The sequence below is a fragment of the Zonotrichia albicollis genome, chromosome 3 (genome assembly GCF_047830755.1).
Source record: "Zonotrichia albicollis isolate bZonAlb1 chromosome 3, bZonAlb1.hap1, whole genome shotgun sequence".
Classification (NCBI taxonomy): Eukaryota; Metazoa; Chordata; class Aves; order Passeriformes; family Passerellidae; genus Zonotrichia; species Zonotrichia albicollis.
In genome coordinates this window covers 33,189,165-33,211,680 of record NC_133821.1, presented here as the reverse complement: position 1 = coordinate 33,211,680, position 22,516 = coordinate 33,189,165, and the positions used below count along the sequence as shown (strand labels likewise).

Here is a 22,516-nt window from a genome sequence, read left to right as displayed (position 1 = left end):
TCTACAGCTGAGTTTCTGTCTTTTGTGAAATGCCCTGGATTGAATTAAAAAGGCTCCTTCTGAGCCATTTTTTTGCACAAACATGCAGTAGCTGCAAGATGAATTTTTAGTTTCAAAATAATTGTGAAGATACACTCTTCTTTCAATGGCACATATGCTACAGAAGTAACAAAAACACTACTGCAAGTAAGGATTTGGCATTTCTAATTGGTTTTGAACCTTCTCCAGCACAAAAATTTAAGTGTTAGGTCCCTGCCTGCCTTCTGGAATTTGGATACAAGGAAATAATTTTTGTGGAGTAAATTTGTATCACTTCCCAGAGACTGCCTGATACATAAGATGCATTTTGGTCTTTTCAGAGCATTCAGAAAAATAACTTTGTTACTGCTTGTGTATACATGAGAAATTTCTGGCTCTGTCACCAATAGGAGTATTCAGGAGAGCCTAAGTTTTCAGTTAGAGGGTAAATTTAAAACAGATAGCAATTTTAAGCTAAACTGTGCTGTAAACCTTGATATCAGTGTTCTGTTTTTAGCTTTATAAATTTTCCTCGAAATGCAGAAATCCAGGGACTCACATTTTAAGTGAAATGCTACAATGGATGTTTCTCCTGGGGTAACTTTCTCTTTCTGGCCAACTTTGTCCTTGGTGCTGCTTTTTGAACAAATGGCTATAAATCAGAAGTAATGCTCCTGAAACCTATGAAATACAGCAGGACATAAATATCAAAGCTTTGCCATTGTGAAAAACACCAATCACTTGTTTTTAAAATGTTAAAAGTTTAATAGTAATAAAATGGTTATAAAATAGGAATATAATTAGAGTAATCATAATTTTGGACAATTTGGATTAGGACAATATGAGACAACAGAAACAAAGAGTAACAGACATCTGGGTACCTTTTTCTAGGCAGCATAAGCCCAAAAAATACACCACGTAAACAGAGGATTAACCCTTAAAAGCAATAGTGCATTGAATATTCATACATCTCATACATGATGCATAAATTCCATTCAAACACAGGATTCTGTCTGGTCAGTGCCAACTTCTTCCTCTTAATCCTGATGGCATCTTCATGGCTGAGCAAAGAGGGAAGGTGTTCGTTTCTTCTGATAATGGGGCAATAAATTCTCTTTCTCTGAAAGATTCAGGTGTCCCATGGCTGCTAGCTGGTGCAAGTCCTTTCTTTAAAAAAGTATCTTACATAGCATAGTTTCTATTTTAACATTTTGTTATAACCGAAAACTACATTTGACACACTACTAAAAAAATTAATACAACATAACTTTCTAACATAACACATATTCATTTTAATATTTGCAAAAATCCAGTCATAAAATATCCATTTTTCACAGCCATCATGTTGTAAATCTGGTTTATCTTTTCTTTTGTTTCTTAGGAAGGTGCTGCTGGAGATAAATGTCGCCAGGATGCAAAGGCATTGGTTGTACCTCACCAAAATCCAACTCTGGGTTTGATTTCACTGAGACCAGTGCAGCGCAGCAAAGATGGATTTGCCTCTGTGTCCATCTGCTGTAAATACACTTGTTTCTCTCTGGAAGAAGTCTCCTTCCCGGAGCTGGCTTGCATCCAGGGCCTCTTTCCTTTCCCCTGCAGCTCCCTGGTGTCTCGTTGCTGCTTCTGTGCAGGAAGCCCATGACAGGGAATGTGCTGAGCAGTGGCTGGATAGCAAGGACACACGATGCTCTGTGGGCACGGCGGTGGTGAAAGCCAAGATGTGCCAGCCATTCTTAGCACAGGAAGGGTTTGAGCCCTTCTCTGAGGTTGTTAGCTGGCAGCAGCTGTGAGCAGGCAAGGGCGCAGCAGCAGGGAAAGGAAGAACAGGAGAACAGAGCCTATTTTCATCTGGTTTTAAGGAGTAAATGCTGTCTTTGGATGGACTTTGAGATCATCCAAATTTCGAAGGGAAAAAATGTTAAATGAAGTCAGCTGTAGGTCAGTGTTTGTACCTTCTTCCTAAAGAACAAGAATAGTTTAGGGTGCTAACACTACATCTATTCCACCAGCCCAAGTGTCCCAGCCCTTTCCCTGACCCCCAGGGCAACCACAGCCTGTGCCAGAGCTCATGAAGGGCCGAGCACTGGCACTGACAGAGTCTCAGCCTTGTTTTCAGCACACAATGTGCAATATGGATATACACTCCTAAAGTGAAAGCCAGTTATTCTGTTGCTTTGACAATGTTTGTTTCAGTTCCCGATATACTTGTTCCTCTTGAGGTCCTGTTTAAAAAGAAAAAAGCTCCATTGCTAGAGTACTTAGGACAAGTCAGATAGAGAAACTGAGAGAAATTTACCAAGCATCTGATCTTACAGAGGAAAACTAAAAATAAATCAGGCCTTTTTTTTTTTTTTTTGGCAGGAATGAGAGGTAAGAAGGGCCTGAATCTGACATAGGTAGCTTTATTTTTAAGAGCAGATTTCTTGCTCACACCTCCTACCTGCAAATTCAGGATTACTTGCAGTAGTCTCTAAAATTCCATGGTGCCTGCAATCATCACTGCTGTTGCTCAGCTAAGTGCTCAGGGAAAGCAAACATAGGCAAATTAATAGTTTGAAGCACATGTTCATATTATTATCTATACTGTAAACAAGATTAGGAACTGTGGCTTACATAGGTCAACAGGTCTTGAGTAAAATACCAACTCCTAATTAGTGAGGGTACTTAGGACTGGTGGCTGAGTGTATCCACAGCCCAGACAGATCTGATTAGGCTCTGACCTACCCATGAACAATGTGCAGTGTGTTATTTGCTGAACATGTTCCAAACTATTTCCCACAGAAACCAGGAAAATACTATTAACATTGTTAGCAAACTAAAAAATTTCTTATTTTGCTTTGGAGAATAATCTGTCTCTTTATTAGGGGACACTGTCTGCAGCAGCAGAATTACCAGCAGTGACAGGGACTGCCAGACACTGCTGCTGTGCAGACATGGACGGGCAGGGTCTGGGGGAAGATTGCTTACTGAAGTGATATCCACTGCACATGAGCCAGAGGGCCAGTTTTCTGGGGTACGTGTCAAATCCAATTTCAGAGGTTGAGTGGAAACAAGGAATGTTTTGCCTGAGGCTCTGGAGGCAGTGAAGGACAGGGGTGGATGCACACGCCCTGATAATGCACTGTACTGGCACCCTCTGCTGCAGTTTGGGCTCTGCCTCTGCCCATCCGTCTCTTATCACTTCAGTACAGTTCTCTGCATCACCACCGCAAAGAGACAAATCTGAATAGGGCAGGGAAGGCCCTGGATTTTCCCAGGATGTGCTGGAAGTGGTGTGGCCCATGTGTCCCTGCTCAGATGGAGCAGCAGTCGAGGTGCCCTGCCTGTGCCCAGGAGGAGAGGCGAGGGATGGGTCACAAAGCACCAGGCTGTGCCCACCCAGCACACCAGCCACCAAAAAGGTTACAGGAAGGAGGTGACGCTGCTCCTTCCTTGGAGATGTTGTGGGGATGATTCACATCATTACTTGTCACTATAGGACACAAAACAACACGAGCATACACAGCGCTGCTCTCAAGGTGAAAAAAGGGAAGTTTATTTTCTGACTCCAGCATTTGTAGTTTTCCAAAAGTGGCAGTGGATTGGAGGGTGAAAATGCCACCTCTCCAATGACACTGGACAAACCAACAGTCTACCAAATTGCTCTTCCTCCATAAAAGAATGCAAAACAATAAGTTATTTACAGAAAGTGTGTGAGAAAGTTTGCTACAAGAATATAAACATCAGAAGGCTTAGAAAAATCTTAAAAAATCAGGGTGACATCTACTATCACCCCATCATTCTCATGCAGCCAGCTAAAGTCACACAGCCTTTGTAAGTTCAGTTTAAAAGACTTAAAGAAGTGTGAGTCTCTGTGTGTGTGTGCACACAGTACTCAGATCTTGGGATGCAGGGATTGAAGCAGAGCAGGAGCGCAGGGATTGTGCAGATAAGGAACCACGAGAAATATGGACAAAGAAAATGGGAGCAGAGGTGTGAACAAAACAACTGTATCTATCTATCTATCTATCTATCTATCTATCTATCTATCTATCTATCTATCTATCTATCTATCTATCTATCTATCTATCTATCTATCTATCTATCTATCTATCTATCTATCTAATCTATCTCCACGCTCCCAGCATTTCCCAGCAGCCCGGACTGCCGTCCCTGCCCCCGGAGCCCCCCGCCCCGGGCAGCGCTGCCGGTCCCGCCCTCCCTGGGGCCTCCTCCCGCTCCCGCTCCGCCCGCCGGGCTCGGCTCGGGCTCGGCGCTGGCCCGGCCCCGGGGCGGGGCGGGGCGGCGATCGGAGCGGCGGCCAGGTGACCTTGGCGGGCAGAGCGGGGCTGCGCCCGCCGCCGCCGCCGGGGAAGCTGGGTGCGGAGACGGCCGAGATGGTGGAGGACGGCGGCGAGGAGGAGGCGGAGGGGGAGAGCGGGGAGGTGCCGGCGGCGCCGCAGCAGCAACAGCAGCAGCGCTGCAATGGCTTCCTGCCCGGCAAGGAGGCGGCGGGCGGCGGGCAGCGAGCGGCCCCGGAGGCCGAGGAGATGCTGGCGGCGGGCGGCGAGCGGCGGGAGGCGCGGCTGGAGACGCGGCTGTCGCGGCGGCGGCTGGCGGTGCTGGCCGTGTTCAGCTGCTACTCGCTGGTGAACGCCTTCCAGTGGATCCAGTACAGCATCCTCAGCAACGTCTTCGCCGGCTTCTACGGCGTGTCCTTCACGCAGATCGACTGGCTGTCCATGGTGTACATGGTGGCCTACGTGCCGCTGATCCTGCCGGCCACCTGGCTGCTGGACGCCCGCGGGCTGCGGCTCACGGCGCTGCTGGGCGCGGGGCTCAACGCGCTGGGTGCCTGGCTCAAGTGCGGCAGCCTGGCCCCGCAGCGCTACCCGCTCACGCTGGCCGCGCAGGCCGTGTGCGCCGTGGCACAGGTCTTCATCCTGGGGCTGCCCTCCCGCATCGCCTCCGTCTGGTTCGGCCCCACCGAGGTCTCCACCGCCTGCGCCGTGGCCGTGCTGGGCAACCAGGTAGGGCCGCAGGGGAGCGAGGGGGGCTTGGAGGAGTGGGCTGCCTTGGAGCTCGCATCGAGTCGGAAACGTGGTGCTTGAGCGGGAGAAGCTTTCCTGCAGGATGCGGTGTCGGGAGAGCGGCCGAGTGAGGAAGCGGGGCTGCCCCGGGCCATGTGGCAGTTCCAGGAGAGAACCTTCTCACTCACATGTGGTCCTGCCCCACTTCCTCTGTCTCATTTTGGCGCTTGGATTCATTTGACTGAATCCACCCCCGTTGGAGGGGTATGAACTACGTGAACTTTCATGAAGAGCCCCAGCGACAACATGTATTGGTTTCTACTTTTTAAAATGTGGCCTCTAATTGCCAGGTGCCAGTAGTCAATACCCTGGTGACTCCTGAAGTTTTGTGTAACGCTGTGATAGTTCACATCACTGTTGGGAGCTGATAACTGAGTCACGGATTTCCTCAAGCTCCCTGGTCCTGGCCAGTTTCAGAGCTGGAACAGGCGCATCTGAAAGCACAGGTGCAGGTATGATACTTTTTCCTCCTATAGCCTAATTTTCACCTCCTGCCACTGTCCCAGCTTTTTTTTTTTTTTTTTCTCCTGTGGCAAAAAAATGGCTAAGATTCAAATCAGCATCACTGATGCAGGCTGAGGTCATAGGTAGAGTTTGGTTAAGATAATGAGGGATTTGTTTTTTATCTTGGGAGTCTAATGATTTTATGTTTGTGCACTTTGGATTGTGACGGCAGTGGCATTCATTTTACATATTTACAGTGAGGGTGTACCTAAACCTAGCCGATTTCTCGTTAGGTGATACTTGGCTGTTCACAGTTCTTCAAAAACTTTTTTTTTTGCATTGAAGATTTCCAGTGGGCAAGTCAACTGTCTCTTTTGGACTGAAGATTTCAGAAATTGTTGGTTGTTTCAGCAGTGAGGCAAAAATTTTGGATCTGTATCCTGGTATGAGGTTAAAGGTTTCTTTGACATGCACCAGTCCTCCTAGGAGTTACCAGGTTTTCAGTTCTGCGGTAGAGTGTCAAGTATCCAGCTTGGAGCCTGAAACTGATGCTTCACTGGGATGCTGAGATGTGGGGTTGAAGTGATGCAGGACAGGAGCAGGAGGGCAGGACTGTGTGGATGGGAGCCACGAGAAGGATGGACAAGGGAAACAGGATCAGGATGTGAACAAAATAAGCCATGGATATTTCTGGAGTGTATTCCCCTCCAGAAGCTAGGACTGGTCCCAGTGTGCCTGTTCAAGTGTGTTAATAGAACAACAGAATTTCTCTATTCTCTTTTTTACTTCCTTAAAAAAACCTCTACAAACTCTCAAAAGCTAGATTGAAAGAGTAGCAAGAAGTTAGGCACTTGCAAGTGAGCAGCAATGTCTGTGTATCCCGCTGCAGTTCCCTTCTGCATACACATTCCTGCTGGGTCTCCGTGTCCTGATACCTGCACAGCATGAACTGTGTAACAGAACACTCAGTGTACTGGGCAATTGCACAACCTGAACTGTGCCATAGAACACGTTGTTATAACCCACCCAGCTGCTGGTCATCCAATTGCTTATCAGATTGCTTATCGCACAGCTTCAGACTGTGTGAAACTTCAGAGCTGCAGCGGCAGGCAGGGACAGCAGGCAGGGGAGGAACGGAGCAGTGATCAAAATGTAGATCTCACTCCTTTGGGACGCTGATCGTTTGCAGCTGGAACACAAATCACTGGGAATGCAGTGGTGTACCTGCCAAGGGCTGTTTGGAGTGCCAGATCTCCACAAGTATTTACCGTCTTAAGTGAGGCATGCCAAACTCATTGGAACACTTTCTTCTGGCCTTAACCTCTCTAGAGGTAAATGATGTGAAATGGTATCACTCGACTTTGTTGGGACATTGTGGGTACTGCACCGGCTCCCCTTGGGTGAGGAAAAAATATACCTAAATACAAAAAGTAACTGTGTGCTCAGTTCGTGTTTGTAGGGTTCATGTAATGAAGAGTGAGGACAAACAGAGAGAAATTCTTCCTGTGACCTCTGGATACTGTGCCAATATGATGGCCTGGGAAGAAAAAAACTAGCAAAACCCTCATCAGGGTATGCACAAAGGGTGTTTTGTAAGCACAGTGGCACACCTCTAATGTGTGTGCTTTCCGATTGTTGGACTTGCCACTGTAACAGTCTTTGGTGCTCTTTTTTTCATTTAATTTTACCTAAAATAAATGTTCCAACACTTTAAAATGCCGCTAAGTTTTAGGGGAGCAGAAGAGGGAAACTGGAGAATAGTTCAGGACTTGTTCCTTCATGATTTAAAATGCAAGCTTTGCTGTAGTGGCAGGAGCATGACATCAAATGAAGAACATTTCTGCAAGAGTAGCTGGAATCTTGTGTCATCTGTAGCCCTTCAGCTGCAGGATAACTGATACAAATTTATGTTCATGCGTGGTGTTTTCACTTCCTGTGAAAAGTTCTTGTATGTGTATGAAGATTCTTGTACAAGTACTACGTGTACTGTAAATATATACACCAAGTGTGGAATTGTAGCTCAATTGAGAAGGGGAAAGGTTAAACCTGGGTTATGGAAGATCTGGTTGTAAAACAACATTGAGAGCAAGTGGCTCAGAAGTGTGATACTAAAGTTTTATCAATGCTTATTATGATAACAATTCTGAATTTTACCTGGTAAGACTTTTCACTTCTGTTGATTTGTATGTGCAGAGGAAAATTATTTTTGGCTTTTTTTTTTTTTTTTTCCTCCTTGTTTTACAGCTTGGTACTGCAATTGGCTTCTTGCTGCCACCTGTTTTGGTCCCAAATACACCGAATGATATTGATCTTATGGCACACAACATCAGCATCATGTTCTACGGAACAGCGATAGTGTCCACACTTCTGTTCTTCTTAGCAGGAGTTGGTAAGTGTTCAAATTACTGGGATTTATGCGCTGGCTACAGAGAGTGTTTACAATGTCTCACTTTAAAGCAGCTGCCTGCTCAAAGTAGTTGAGGTCACAATTTTTCCAGTTTGTGTTCACTTAGGTGTTGTGCCAGGGTTAAGCAACAGCCATTTCACTGAATGTCATGCTTCACATGGGGTGATTTCTTTTAGAATATTTAGTTCTCTTAGTTTCTTTGCTGCAAGGACTTATGATATAATGTGAATTCACTCTGTTCATCTTTCAATTTGTATACAAAGGTCCTGACATATTGCAGATTTTGGTAGCAATCAGATGTGACCACATAAAACATTCTTTGTGGATGTGACTCAGTTCTTCCATGAGAAAATCTAGACTTTTTTTTTTATGGAGTTGTTAAAACTGCAAGTCACTTTCCTGGAATTCATCATGCTGAAACACTTCCAAAAACCTAAAAAACCCCTGCATATTAGTTTGGTAGAGATGATTCAAAAATTGTTCCTTCTTTTTCCCCAGTGTTTGAAGAAAAGCCCAAATACCCTCCCAGTCACTCTCAAGCAGTCCTGCAAACTAAACCTCCTGAGGATTACTCCTACAAGCAGTCCATTATCAACTTGTTCAAAAATATTCCATTTATACTTTTGCTAATCAGTTATGGTAAGTGGTGCTATCTGCATGTAGTCTGGCAGAAGGGTTCAAATGTGGGCCAGAAGCATGTAGAATTTTAGTTGTGGGCTTTTTTTAATGGGGGAGGGAGGGTCAAACTTTCATTTACTCAGATGCCAGTGCTGGAAAGTCCATAAGGATGCAAGATATCGCTTATAGGTCCAGATTTTACCTGGCACATAAAAGGTTTTGTGTTGTGAGTCTTAAATGTCAGAAGATGAATCCTTTAGGGTAACAAATCAGCATGTCTGCACCTGTAATGACTGAAGCTTTTTTCTTGGTACTGCAGGTATTATGACTGGGGCATTTTACTCTGTCTCCACATTATTAAACCAGATGATAGTAACTCATTATGAGGTAAGTTTCTTGGATCTTATCTTTCTCTTTTTCGCTGTGCATTTGCAGAGGTGATATTTATTTTGTAGGTGCTATGTGTGCTCAGACATTTGGTTTCTTTTATACCTCTGTACAGTTTCTTGTGCCATACAGCTGTGGGAGTCATAAGAATGTTTGTTTGTACTTATGACTGCCAAGAGGTCTGAACTTGACTCTGAATGGAAGCAATTATTAATGAGCACCATATAAATATTTGTTGAAAGGGAGAAGAAGTGAACGCTGGGAGAATTGGCTTGACACTGGTGGTGGCAGGAATGGTGGGTTCGATTATTTGTGGTTTGTGGCTGGATTACACTAAAACATACAAGTAAGTGTGGGTAGGCATGTGTGGGGCTAGGGGTAGGAGAGTGGTGCAATTGCATTAGGAAAATACTCCAACATAAGGGCTGAAATGATCTGCTGATGAAATGGAGTTGGTCCCTGATTTTTAGTGGTCTGCATGGTGAGAAGTTTCTGCAGCTACAGCAAAAGCTTGAGACTCTCACTGGTTATTGGCCAAAAGAAATGAGGGGGCACGATGCAAAGGGATTTGTCATCTACTCCTGTCTCTTCAGGAGTGTAAGGAAAGCGCTGTAGGTCCTACATACAGTGAACAGGTGGCCCAGTGGGCTGCTCCTCCTAGGAAAGCATAAAGTCTCAAAGCCTGCCCTGCATTGTTTTGTAAAATGGCCAGCTGATGGATTGTCAATTTTTTTATGCTACTCCTGATCCTATTAGTAAGTGTAATGTTTGCTTTAACTCAGGGGGTGACCATGGAGCAGACCTCTCTTCTGGGGCAGGAGCTCCTGGGTCTATCATCCTGTGGTGCCCCCAGGAGCGAGCACGGCCCTGGAGCACTGTTTGTGATGGAATAGCTCTCCCCTGTGACTCAGTACATTATGTGCCTCTACAAGCCTAATGGATGTTAATGCTGTAGATTTTTTTGTTTCTGCATGTTTTGGCTTACAAATATGTGCTTTAGGAATTTGGAAGAGATCCCTTCTTTGAGATTGAAAATAAATAGAACACTGCAATGAGATTTGTTTGACTTGCCTCTTGTAGGCTGACTTTTATTGCTAATAGTGTTGGACTCAGCTGCTCCTGTGTTGATGTATTGTGTAATGGGCAGCACTGCAGAATGGCCAAGAGGTACAGCATAGCAGAGAACTAAAATAGTCTTAAGGTGGTAATATGTGCTGTGATTGTCCATTCTTTGAGAGTTTGAGTCAGCGTCCTTAGCCTTGAGTGAAGCAGCCAGACAATGAAGGGTTCAGGAATGGATATGTGCTCACTGCATGCTAAGTTTGGGACAGAATTACATGAAGCAAATTTTATAGCTTTAGAATGGCTTATGTAATGTTCATGTTATCCTTCCGTGCTTCAGCAATGTGCTATGGCCTTCTATGAACAATGTTAATTTGTTGTTGTTGTTGTTGGGTTGCAGGCAAACTACTTTGATTGTTTACATTCTCTCTTTCATTGGGTTGCTGGTATTTACCTTCACCCTGGACCTCGGATACCTTATAGTGGTGTTTGTGACTGGAGGAGTGCTTGGGTGAGCAATTAGAGACCACTACAAGACTTACTGCAGTTCTATTCTGAAACACTTTAAATAGAACTTGAAACACTTGAAACACTTTACCTAGATAATTCTGTGTATTCTGTCACCATGGTCTCAGCCTATGCCTTTAGCTCACAATACAGATAGGGTTTCAGCTTCTGTTACATCAGAATAAAGCTAAAGTAACACACTTTTCAGTAAATTTCATTTTCCATTTTATGGACCTAAGAGAGGTCCCTATGTGATCAGTTTGTCTGGTTTCAATTCAAAAAGCTGTCTGCAGTGAAGTTGAAGCTTTCTCTTGAGCAGTGTGTAGGTGATTAGAATTTGAGCAGATCTAGGAAAACTGGCTTTTCTGCATTTTCATTAATCTATGCTTTGACAGCCCAAGCAACATGCTGGTTCCTTTGTTTGCTGTGCTCATATATACCCAATCTAAAAGACTCAAGAGGTGCTGAGGCAATGTTGCTGTATTCAGACACAGAAGTCAAGATGAAACCAGAAATGTCTTGAGAGTTTCGGTTTAAAAACCAACCAACCTCAGCTGCATTTTAAGCTTTTTCTCTTCCCATCATTCATTGGTCGCCTCAGCTTCTTCCAGTGCAGCTTCCAGCAGGTGTTCAAATGTACGGCCTCACTCCCTGCTCATGGCCTCTTTTTGTCCTCCACATGGATATTTGGGCTGATCAAATGATGATGTCTGTGCATGGCTTTCATATGAAAGTAATTGGCTTCAAGTATGGAGTGGCTTGCAGACTCCTTTGCCAAGGTTGTTTCATATGCATGGTGGTTATGGGAAATAGGACAAACACGTTTTCACAGCTTTGCCCTAAAGAGAAAGATGTGTGGCTAAAATTCTTGGACCATGCTGAGGGAATGAAGCAGTCACTATTGTTTGGAATTACTGAATTCTGTTAAGTCATGAACACATGACAATTCAGAATACCAGCTAATTCATAACACCATGTGTGTATGTTAGGTTTTCTTAGCTGTAGTAACAGATGAAGGCCACACCTGTCATCCTCTTACTCTCCTCTTCAACAGGTTCTTCATGACTGGCTATCTTCCACTTGGGTTTGAATTTGCTGTGGAAATTACATATCCAGAGTCTGAAGGCACTTCCTCAGGTCTCCTCAATGCATCAGCACAGGTTACAGCATTTTATTCTTCAAGTGAAATAATGTTCAGGAATGCCACTATGCTCAAGTCTAGGAAGGCTTTCTTAGACTTTGCTAAGTCTCTGTTTTGTTGCTACAGTCCTGGTTTTTTAAAATTTGATTTCTCTAAGATGTGACCTGGAACTTTTAAAGGTAAAAAGATGACTCTTTTTCTGTGTGATCCTGATGCCATTACTTGTTTGTTTATAGATATTTGGAATTATCTTTACACTTGTTCAAGGAAAGCTCACAACAGACTACAGTCCTCGTGCAGGAAACATCTTTCTTTGTGCTTGGATTTTTGTGGGCATTATTTTAACAGGTAATTACAAGTGCAAGTAATGGCTTTTATTTAATGTAAAAACGTAGGTGCTTTTAGGATGATGTTGCTAATATATGAACAGCCATCTGACACTACCATCTCTTGAGACATGTCCTGAATTTGAGACAGATGTCCATCTCCAGAGTGGGGGGAGAAATAGAAACAAATGCACAAATGGAGGCAGTTTTCCAAATGCAAGAAATTGCTGATGCATTCTTGAACTGTGCCAGTGTTTATACATGTTGACTCACAAATGTGCTGAAAGTGCTGAACTATTAAGCTTTTCTTTAAGTGCTTGTGATTTAAAAGATTTTATTGTCATTGCCTTCTTTGTGTGCTTTGTGAGGAGCAAGTTCAAGTTATCAGTGAGTTCAAATTGCAAAGAAAAAATAGAGGTATTTGAAAATGTGCTGAAAGCAGCTTCTGTGTGCTTGCACCCTGCAAACATTTTCCTTGAGTTGCATGTCACTGCAAAGGTGTCAACCAGCTTTCCTTTTCCTTCTTTTCTCAGCCTTAATAAAATCAGATTTGCGAAGACACAATGTGAATTCAGGGATTATGAACTTGGACGTTAAAGCTGTAAGTGGTGACTCTTTTACCATGATTGTATTACCTACTTGAATGCATGACTTCTACTGGCAGAACAGTAGCAGCTGCAAAAGAGTACTTGACAAAGTCTTATGGCTGGTTCCATGTTGGTTTTCAGCAACAGAGCCACATGGGATGCTGCTCTCACATATCTGTTTTTCTCCTTAACTCCCATGAAAAAAAACTGAAAAAACTTATGCTCTCAGAATTTTTTTGAATATTTGAGTTTTAAGTGGCAAATAATATTATTTTATTTCTTGAATCTTGCTTTTTCATAATGGCGGGGAAGCATTTTAAATTGTGAAGCCTTTTTGTTTATTGGGTTGTGAGGCCATCCTGTATACTATATATTTTATTTAAAATACCTGCAGTCTCTTCAGATGAAGTCAGTGCCTGATAAACAGAAGCCATGCTGGAGTTTCTATGCAATACTGCACAAAGAGCTGGGTTTGTTCTTCTGCTGACACTCTCAATTTAAAGGAAGAGTGAGCCTAACATTTTCTGATCATCATAAGGCTCCATGTTTCAGCAGTTTTTCCAAGCTACTACATTTACTAGTAGAAATAAAGCTCTCAGTAGATAGTTTTTTCAATGCTGTGGGTTTTTCATTGCTTGGATCAAGATATGAGACAGCTTTTTGGAGTCAGACATCACAAGGTCCTCTGCCATGCTTATTTTTGTGTAGGTGTCTTGCATGCCCAGCAGCTTTTGATCATCTGTGACCAATTTTAGTGTCTGTATGAGGTTCAGAAACTTTGAGCTGGTGCTGCCTGAGCCAACTTGAATCTGAAACCTGCTGGCAGCTGCGGGTGCTCAGTGTGGCATCCTGTGGGTTTCCAGCCAGGGTTGGGGCTGTTCATCACTTATCTGCTTTCCATTAGCACCTTGTTAATTAGCCGAGATCATCACCCGGCTTCATTCATATTAGCCAGGGTGTCAGAAAAGCTGCAGTCCTTGCCCTGATGTTGCCATGCATGATTGAGACCTGGCTGTGTTAATAATGTTCAGGATCACTTTGATGCTGAACCTTAATCAGGAATCTACTGTGGTTAAATGTATCAGAGGAAAAAAAAGGGAAATTAATCTTCATGTGACAGATACTTATATGCAGTAAATAGATACTTTAGAATTACACTAAGAAACTACATTCTATGTTTGGGCTCTCTTCATCTATTACAAAAAGAAAAGAAAATAGGGTTTCATATAATTTGCTTAATTGGGCTAATTAACTACATATACTGTTGGAGCCTAACCTAATAATTACCCAAAAATACTGAGTTTGAGAATAATTCTATTGAATAACAGCCTAATTCCTGTTGTGTTTTTACTTTTTCATCTTCCTCTTCAGGTACCAGTTGACAGTCCTGTAGAACCTGAAAGCACTACATTGAAGATTCAGTCAGCTTTATGAAGCTGAAGGAAGGTGACTCAGAAATGCACAAGTTTGGTTAGATATGGAGTGATATGAGCTAGTGTAATCACTGGATTCGTGTGTATGAGTAGTGACGTGTTTGTTGATATTGGTGGTAGTTGTGTACTGGAAGCTATGAAAATGCTCAGTTCATTTTGCTCAAGATGCAAAGAATTCACCTTTGTATGGAATATTTATTTTAACATTTTCAAGTCTTGCAGTTTGATTAGTAAAGAACTGTGTGAACACTCTCCACAGTAGGGAGATGTGCATTCAGGATGCATACTTGAAAAAAATCAGGAGTCTTGAAGTACAATTGTCATGATCAGAAGTATCTAATAATCTTTTATGCTTCATTCTTGCTGGTGCATTTGAAAAGTCAAAGAGTAGGGAAGTGCACAGCAGAAGGATGTTCACGAGTTTGTTTTTTTATTTTAAATGTATCTGTATTTGAATATAAGCCAATTATTCCTTCTGGGAAAGTGATAGCACAATACTGAAAACGAGAGATGACGTGTGTGTTTCATACTGGCATCTGACATTTCTTTTGCCTTGAAACTTCTTTATAGGTATCAAAAGGCAGATAAGAGAAAACACTGTTTTTGCTATAGCTTCATTGTAGCATTTCTGGGGAGATTCAAAAAGTTTCTCACTAGATAAGTTGGAGACAAAACATTTCTTATTAAATACAGTAAAAAGGAGGACAAAGGCCTTTGATATCTCTGCTATGAAATATTTATAAGCAATGGAACACTACCACACAAGTTTCCTCCACGGAATATTTTGAGTGCTTTCTCATTTAAAGAGAGAGGAGTACGTGTTTACAAAGAGCCAGTGCCTTTACTTTGTAAAGAAGATCCCTGCCTCATCTTGAGTTTAATCAGTGCTGCTGAAGAAATTCCATTTTGTGTGTTAAACCTCTGAATATTTGTGGAGTATAAGAAAATGTGTTCTGTCCTTTTCATGAATTGTATCACTTGTCTCGTGTGAAATTCCTGTGCTTGTGTAACTGAAATCATGTCTTTTACAGTTAGTGAAAAGCTGTAAGGATGACTGAAAAGAAAATAGTGATATTTTCACTATTTCTGATCAAATATTTTCTTTTATATCATTTTAGCTGCAAAATGAGCAGACATTATGAACAGTAACTTTTTGTTACTTCATTTTTCTGTATTTGGGATGGGGTTTTTTTAGTTCAGTGTTTTTGAAAATTTTCTCCTTTACCTTGTACTCTATCTGTAGAGTATAGATAGAACTGATAGCACTACAATAATACTGTTGTTTGGAAAATCAGACCTGGGTCAGTGGACTTTTTGGAAATATTTAATTTTTAGCTCAGCACAGTGAGCCTGCAAGTTCAGTGGCATCAGTGCTGCTGTGTCTCTGAGTTCCCAGAGTTGCAGTGCCATCCAGAAGGTGCAATCCTGCTCAAGTTTTCCACAGGTTGTTACAGCTGGGGATGGGGAATTATTTAACTCTGTGCTGGTTTCAGCTGGGCTGGTTAATTTTCTTCGCAGTGGCTGGCACAGGGCTGTGCTTTGGATTTGTGCTGAACGCAGGGCTGATAATACAGAGATGTTTTGTCCTTGCTGAGCAGGGCTTACACAGAGCCAAGACCTTTTCTGCTTTTCATACGTCAGAAAAAGTGAGGAAGTTGGGAGTGCCTGGGATGTTGGGAGGAGACACAGCCAGGACAGCTGACCCCAGCTGACCAAAGGGATATTCCAGACCATGGGACATCATGTTCAGTGATGTCTGGGGGCAGAAGGGGGAAGGGAGGGATGTTTGGAGTGATGGTATTTTCTTCCCAAGCAGCCATTGCACTTGCTGGGGATGGCTGAGCACCTGCCTGCCCATGGGAAGCAGTGAATTAATTCCTTGTTTTTCTTTGCTTGTGTGTGTGGCTTCTGCTTCCCCCATGAAGCTGTCTTTATCTTATCCCATGAGTTTTCCAGCTTTTACCCTTCTGGTTCCATCCTCAATCCCACTGCTGGGGAAGGGAGTGAGCAAGGGGCTGCCTGGGGCTTGGTGGATGGCTGGGGTTAAACAACAACAAACTCCAAGATAGTCTCTAAGTACAATAAATATAATTAAAAGCTTTTCTTTTTCTTATTTCACTGTAGACTCAGGAAAATTCTTTTGTAAAAAGAGGGCCCTGAAGGCTTATCTTTCTAAGATTAGCCTCTAAATATGATGATCTTGATTTAAACATTTTGTATGATAAATGCTTTGGACAGGGGAAGACCTATCAGAATAAACTAAGCATGCTTGGAACATTTGCCTTGCCAAAAAGGGTTCATGTCTCTTTGCCAGGCCCAGTGCTAGGGAGAAAATGGCCAGGCCTTGCTGCTGCTGAGGAGGTGAACTCCAGAAATTCCACTGCTGAAACAACTGAATGTAGGAAAAGTCACTCTTGGCTATTCAAATGGCAGGCAAGGGTATAGGAGTGAAAGGAGAGATGTTTTCATTGTGTCATAAAAGACATAAATGAAATGAAAGTAGATATGCTTACATTATATCATGAAAGAGATGCTTTCATTATTCATTTACATTGAAGCTGCCCCATCAAGGGATGTACAGGTTTTCAGCCTGAGTGAGAAAAGTGAAAGTTTCTGCCTTGTGGCATATGTGGGTGGCTTTTCCCCTTGGAAAAATGATAATAACATGTGCCAAAATATATATATGTTTTTCATCAAGATACAGATACAGAAAATATTTATGTTCATGGCCCATGCATGGTTGCTTTGACTTTTGATGTTGCAAAATCTTAACAAGGTAATATTTTTGTAGTTTTGGGGAATTGTTTTCAAATGTCCAGTAGAAAGTCTTTGCCAGTATCCAGGATGTTTGCTGACCTGTTCAGTATACACTGTTCAAAATAAAGGATTGAGGGTTTTTGTTCTATTCTTAAAATTTATTTTTTCAATTTCTTTCTTCACTGCTAGTTTCCAGTTTCTTCAGTTATATTCAACTGATTATTGAAAAAATATCCTAGTTCTGGCTCCTTGTGTTTTTTTATCTTCTGCCAAAGATACTTGGCTACCTTCTGAAAAGGTTGAAAGAAGATTTTGGCTGGCTGGAAACCCTGCTGGGTCCCTGAAAAGAAAATATTCCTAATAATGAAGGCATAATTACATCCTGGATTTAATATTTCCCTTCTAAAAGGAGCTTGGAAGTTGGAAATCTATGAGCTATTTTCAGGCAATGATAAAGTATTTAAATATAAGGCTCAGCAGCAGAATAAAGAGCAAATAAAGAACAAATCAGTATTTTTTATGCAATAGTCTTATCATCTGTCAAGAAATTGAGGTTCTAGCTCATGGCAGAAATAAATTTGGAGTAGTTGAGGCTTTGTGATTTTTGCTTTTAATTTTTAATTTCTGGGTTTTAGCAGAAAACATCCACTCAATCAAACATAGAATCACAGAATGTTAAGAGGTGTGAAGGGACCTTAAAGACCATCTGGTCCCAACCCTCCTGCCATGGGCAGGGACACCTCCCACTAGACCAGGCTGCTCCAGGCTCTATCCAGCCTGGCCTTGGACACTGCCGGGTTGGGGTGTCCACAACCTGCCTGGGCAGCCTGTTCCAGTGCCTTACCATCCTCACAGTAACAAATCTATTCCTGATACCTAAATTAAACTCCCTCTCTTTCTGTTTGTACCGATTTCCTCTTGTCCTATCACTACAATTCCTGACCGAGTCCCTCCTACTTCCCTGTAGTCTCTCTTCAGATAATGGAAGGTTGCTATGAGTTTTCCATGCAACCTTCTTAGCCTGGAAATTCCACATGCATCTGGAATTGCAAATAGAGGGGTTCTGACTCTTAGCCTTCAGATCCTGCCTCAGTCCCCCAGCAAGAGTAGAGGTGGGGACTAAAAATCCTAGCTGCTTAAAAAAAGTATCATGAATGGAATTGCACATCAGCTAGGAGAGGATGGTGCAAGAAACCAAGTGAGAACAGGCATCCCAGTCCCATGCATCAGCTTCTGCTTTTCAATTTGCTTTTTTTCTGAGTGTTTCAGGAGAGCTCTGGAGGATGCAAGAGAACACACACAAGGCACACAGTAGGGAGCATAAACAAGGGGACTGCCCCCCAGTAACATCTCTTTCTGTTGCTAAATGCCCAAGGTTTGTGAGGAAGAAAGAACAAGGGAGGAAGTAGCAACAATACATAGGAATAATTTCAGATTAATAGTGATGCCTTGAGAGGGTACCTAGAACAGAGGCTAGACAGTGTAAAAGGAATAAAGTAGGTATTTGTTAAAAAGGCCTTCAAAGGAAACGCGTTGGGCAGTACAAGAGCCCAGCCAGGGCTACACCCAAGATGGGTGATGGGTCACACATTTTCACACTTTTGTAAGTTTTGGTCCATTTACATATTGGGGTTAATTGTCCAGTTACAGCTTCAGGTTATGAAATCCCATCCTCCCAGATTGCTCTCCTCAGTTATCTGTTTTGAGCCCAAAACTGCAATGGTGTCCTTGGTTCTCAGGCTGGAAAAGGATTGTTTTGTCAAAGTCAACTGTGAAGAGAATTTGCTGACACTTCGTATGAACTTCACAGTTATACACTAATGCAGTATAGAATCTGGAAAATATGAAAGCTAAAACTTAAGGCATCAATAGGACTTTTCTAACTTCAGCCTCTTGGTTATCTCTTTTGTTCAAGGCAGTCTGTTGTTTCAGAGACAATCAGTGGAATGTGTAATTCGAGCTGCCAACCTATATTGCCTAATGGAAAAAAAGTTTTTTGAGAAATATTTGTACTACCTTGTGCATCTACAACCAAGTGAAATTTGGTTGAGATGTAATTGTTTTCCTTTTCCATTTTGTGAACTCACTAGTTTTTCTGTGTGAATGGGAGTGTGTGACCTTTACAGTTGCTGTCTTTCAATACATATATGTACAATCCCAAGTGTTACAGGCTATTGATGTTTCATGGAGCACAAGCTGTCATTGTACACAATAATGTGTGATTGTCCTAGCCCCACCATTCGGTCTGAATTCTGTGAAGAAGGAAGAAGTGATGTTAATGCAGGAACTGGAATGAATTAAGCAAAAAAATTTCCTAAGAGAAATGTATTTCTGTGTAAGACCCATGTTGTTTACTGCTTATGCCTTTGTTCTACTCATTAAGATAACAAATGTGTTTTACTGTAATATTTTGGTTTTGTTAATGTCCAATTCTTTATTTCAAGAGAAAATTAAAAGTTCTTAATGAATATTCTCTGATTGCAATACTGTATGTATGTGTATATGTGGATGGCAGCATTCCTTATCATTCTATGTTACTAATAAAGTAACATAGAATGATAAGGAATGATGCCATCCACATATACACATATGTGTATATATGGATGTAATATATATAAAGTGTATAATGCCTAAATTGATTGGAGCCAAGAGTAACATTTTTGACAGCTGGTAATACAGATACTAATCTAAAAATGATTATTTTTTTCCTTAGAACCTGCCTTTTAATGTAGGAAAATGTGTAAGTGTATGACTTACTGTGTCATTAATAAACATACATGTACATGCAAAGTACATGCAGGGTACAGAAATTTATTTTGCACAAGAGTATTGGCATCCAGAGACATTTTCTTGGGGCATAGAATTAAAGTACTAGCACTGGGAGTCAAGTTGTACTGCTCTAGCACAGAGAATTCTCCTTGGCTTTGGAAGAGGTCTGTGAGGAAATGAAAGGGCAAGTTAACCCCTAAAGCAGAGGAATCCAAAGGCAGCTTCTTGAGGGTAGTGCAGATATTATTTTAATAAAGCACTTGATTGCTGAGAGATTGTCTGGGGGACAGGGTAGGATAACTTCTGAGACAGGATAGAAGGGAGACATTGCATTCAGTTATGGCTGGAATCAGAGGTGTCTTCAGTGGGAGCACTGCAGAACCCTTGTGAGCACTCTGCAAGGTTCTGTCACCTACCCTCAGGCATTTAGCCCAGGTGTGAGCCAGGAAAATTTGAGGAACCTGCTTCAAAAAATGCAGAGTCATGGTAAGAAAATGTTTCATTTTTTTAATCTCACTTTTGCACAAAGCTGGGATTCTCTCTCAGCTATTTTGGTGTAGGAGATGCTTCACAGAAGGAGGCTGCAGATGCTGCAGAGAACAGCAAACACAAGCCTCGTGTCACAAAGCAATGCAGTTCAACACTGGGTTGAACTTTCAGGTGAGTTCTTTGTTTTACAACCAGAACCACAAGGTCATGTTCCTCTTATGGTACCTCTATGAAAGCTGCAGGCAATATCCCCAGTTAGCACTGTAATTTAAACATTCCCACAGCTCGGAAGGAACAATCCCAGAAAATCATTATTGTCTAAAGTTTCTTTGGCATTGGAGTTTTGGGGTTGGTAGTTTTATTTCTTTTTTTCTGATTAGATTCTAGGGCCTTCAAAGAAAACACTAGAAACCTCATCAGGTAAATGGGAAATGTGAAGCCATCCTGCCTATTAATCAGATAATTATTTCTATAGCTGGGAGGAGGCTCTGTGATCCAAAGCTAGCAATTATTACCCCTTCCAGAAAGTGATGTGGTTTGTGTATGGGTAAAATAGGCAGATGTCTAACAGTCCAGCTCCTTCCTGGGCTAGAAAGAAGCCCAGGAGAAGCCCCTTAGAAGTCTGCTGGATTTCCTTCTGCCTGTGCTTCACAATGAACTAACCCTATCTGACCATGCTCTAAATCAATATTTACAGCTCTATTAAACAACTTTTGAGAAAACAAAACAATAATATCCTGAACTTTGTAGAAAGGACTTAAGCAGATATGTCACAAAGGCTAAGTATTGGCACTGGTTAGGCATAATTACTGATTTTCTTTTATAAATCAAATTGTCCAGCTTGCTGCCAAGCAAAAAAGAAGTTAAAATATAACAGTGCAGCTTCCAAGGCTCTGCATGGCATTTTCTCCACTAAATATTGGAAGGCAACTTGATTTTCTCAGAATAATTCATCAGCTGGTTCTGAACAACCCTGCAGGCATTAGACAGAATGTACATCCTGTGTGGAATGAAGAGGCTCTGTCCCACAGGGGTGAGAATGACTCACCCAGAGATCATTAGCTGGCTCCAGGGGACTTGAATTTGTGTTATCTTCTGCTCACAATTGAACAACTGAATTTTCTTCAGGCCCTCATGCTAAAAAAAAAAAAAAAAATATCACTTGAAGGCTACTGCCGAAAGTCTAGCCTTGTTTGATGAAATCATGATTTCTCATCTTGTCACTGCCCCACTGAAGCTTCAAAAGGGTAGAGAAGGCCTCAAAGGCTCAGAAGCTTGACAAAATTGTCCAAAGCAGCCTGTCACCATGGGAAATACAGAGGTCCCCCAGCTTTTGGGGAACAGAAAGTCCCATGGTCAGTGTGATTTTTCTCTGACTTAGTTCATCTGCTCAGAATGTGAGAATCTCATAAGAGTTGAAATGTCTGCATGCACTGAGAACATTAAGTAGTCTCCTCCAAGTCCACAGCTTGTGTGATTACACAGCATTCCTGAATTTGATTCCAAAGCCAGAAGGTTCTCTGTAGGCTTCAGTTTGCTCTGAAGATTACTATCACTCATGTCATTGCAAATAATGAAGATGGCTGAAAAAAAGTAATTTTGCTCCAGATTACTGTATTTCCTTTAAGAGCTTTATTTTTAAAATGACTGTGGTATTTGAATTTTACTGTCACCTTCAGGCGCTTCTGCAGCATTTTGATTACTCTTCAGTCATTCTCTGGAAAGGGGAACTCAATCTGTAGAGCACTGTCTCCCAGGGATGCTTGAAGTGATGCTTCAGATCAAAAATTGTTTGATGAAATCATCAGTGTCGTCATGACACCTTGCAGCACCATGGCATTGGGAACAGTAAATCACATTTCTCTTTGCAGGTTTCACACAGCATCTCAGTTCAAAGGCTGTTAGTGTTTGGGCTTGTGACACATTTTATTGCTAGGCTTAATAACTTGTCCAGTCTGCTTTTCTTCCTCCCTGGAAAGAAAATGCATTTGAGGAACTTTAATAATAAGGAGGACATTTGGTCAGTGTTCCCTAACCAGCATCACACTATTCCTAGAGGGCACAGGTTATCCCACAGCACAGCTAGACTGTTTAATTTATTTCTGATCAGCAGCAACAACTGTGCTTCTAACCTCAAGCAGGCAGGGGTTTCTTGCAGTGCACTTCTCTCTCCAGGAAGGCAGGGATGACTCAGGTGCTCACTTGGCAGTGGAGGTAAGTCCTGACTCTCACCTCTGGTGCCACCACTGGCAGCTCCTTTGTGACAAGGTCTGTGGGTGCTGATGATTGCTGAAAAGAAATCTCATTTCTAGGGAGCGGATTTTTTTCAGCCACTGCTGTTCTTTACTGCCTGTATTTTTATTATGCAGTTCCCCTGGGAAAAAAGAAAAAACTGATTGTGCTGGGTAGTTTACCCTCTGACTAAATGTTAAAGAAATAATTAGTAAAAAAAAAAAAAAAAAGAAGCCAATATTCATGGAAGGTTACATTAGTTGTTTTCTT

At 42.2% G+C, this 22,516-nt stretch overlaps 1 protein-coding gene across 1 annotated transcript; it reads left to right on the top strand.

Annotated features, from left to right (window-relative positions):
- Positions 1-4,206: 4,206 nt before the first annotated feature.
- Positions 4,207-22,479, top strand: FLVCR1 (FLVCR choline and heme transporter 1). Its single transcript, XM_005483126.4, has 10 exons — positions 4,207-5,027; positions 7,776-7,920; positions 8,437-8,577; positions 8,876-8,943; positions 9,186-9,289; positions 10,406-10,516; positions 11,567-11,672; positions 11,890-12,001; positions 12,513-12,580; positions 13,938-22,479. Exons 1-10 carry the CDS (start codon positions 4,395-4,397, stop codon positions 13,998-14,000), a joined length of 1,551 nt encoding a protein of 516 aa, XP_005483183.2. The 5' UTR covers positions 4,207-4,394; the 3' UTR covers positions 14,001-22,479.
- Positions 22,480-22,516: the final 37 nt, after the last annotated feature.

Bases quoted from the DNA above. Each gene is read 5' to 3' on its own strand.
- FLVCR1 (XM_005483126.4), top strand. From the start codon at position 4,395: ATGGTGGAGGACGGCGGCGAGGAGGAGGCGGAGGGGGAGAGCGGGGAG. The intron at 9,290-10,405 runs GTAAGTGTGGGT...GTTGGGTTGCAG, and splicing joins GATTACACTAAAACATACAA to GCAAACTACTTTGATTGTTT. The intron at 12,581-13,937 runs GTAAGTGGTGAC...CTTCCTCTTCAG, and splicing joins TGAACTTGGACGTTAAAGCT to GTACCAGTTGACAGTCCTGT.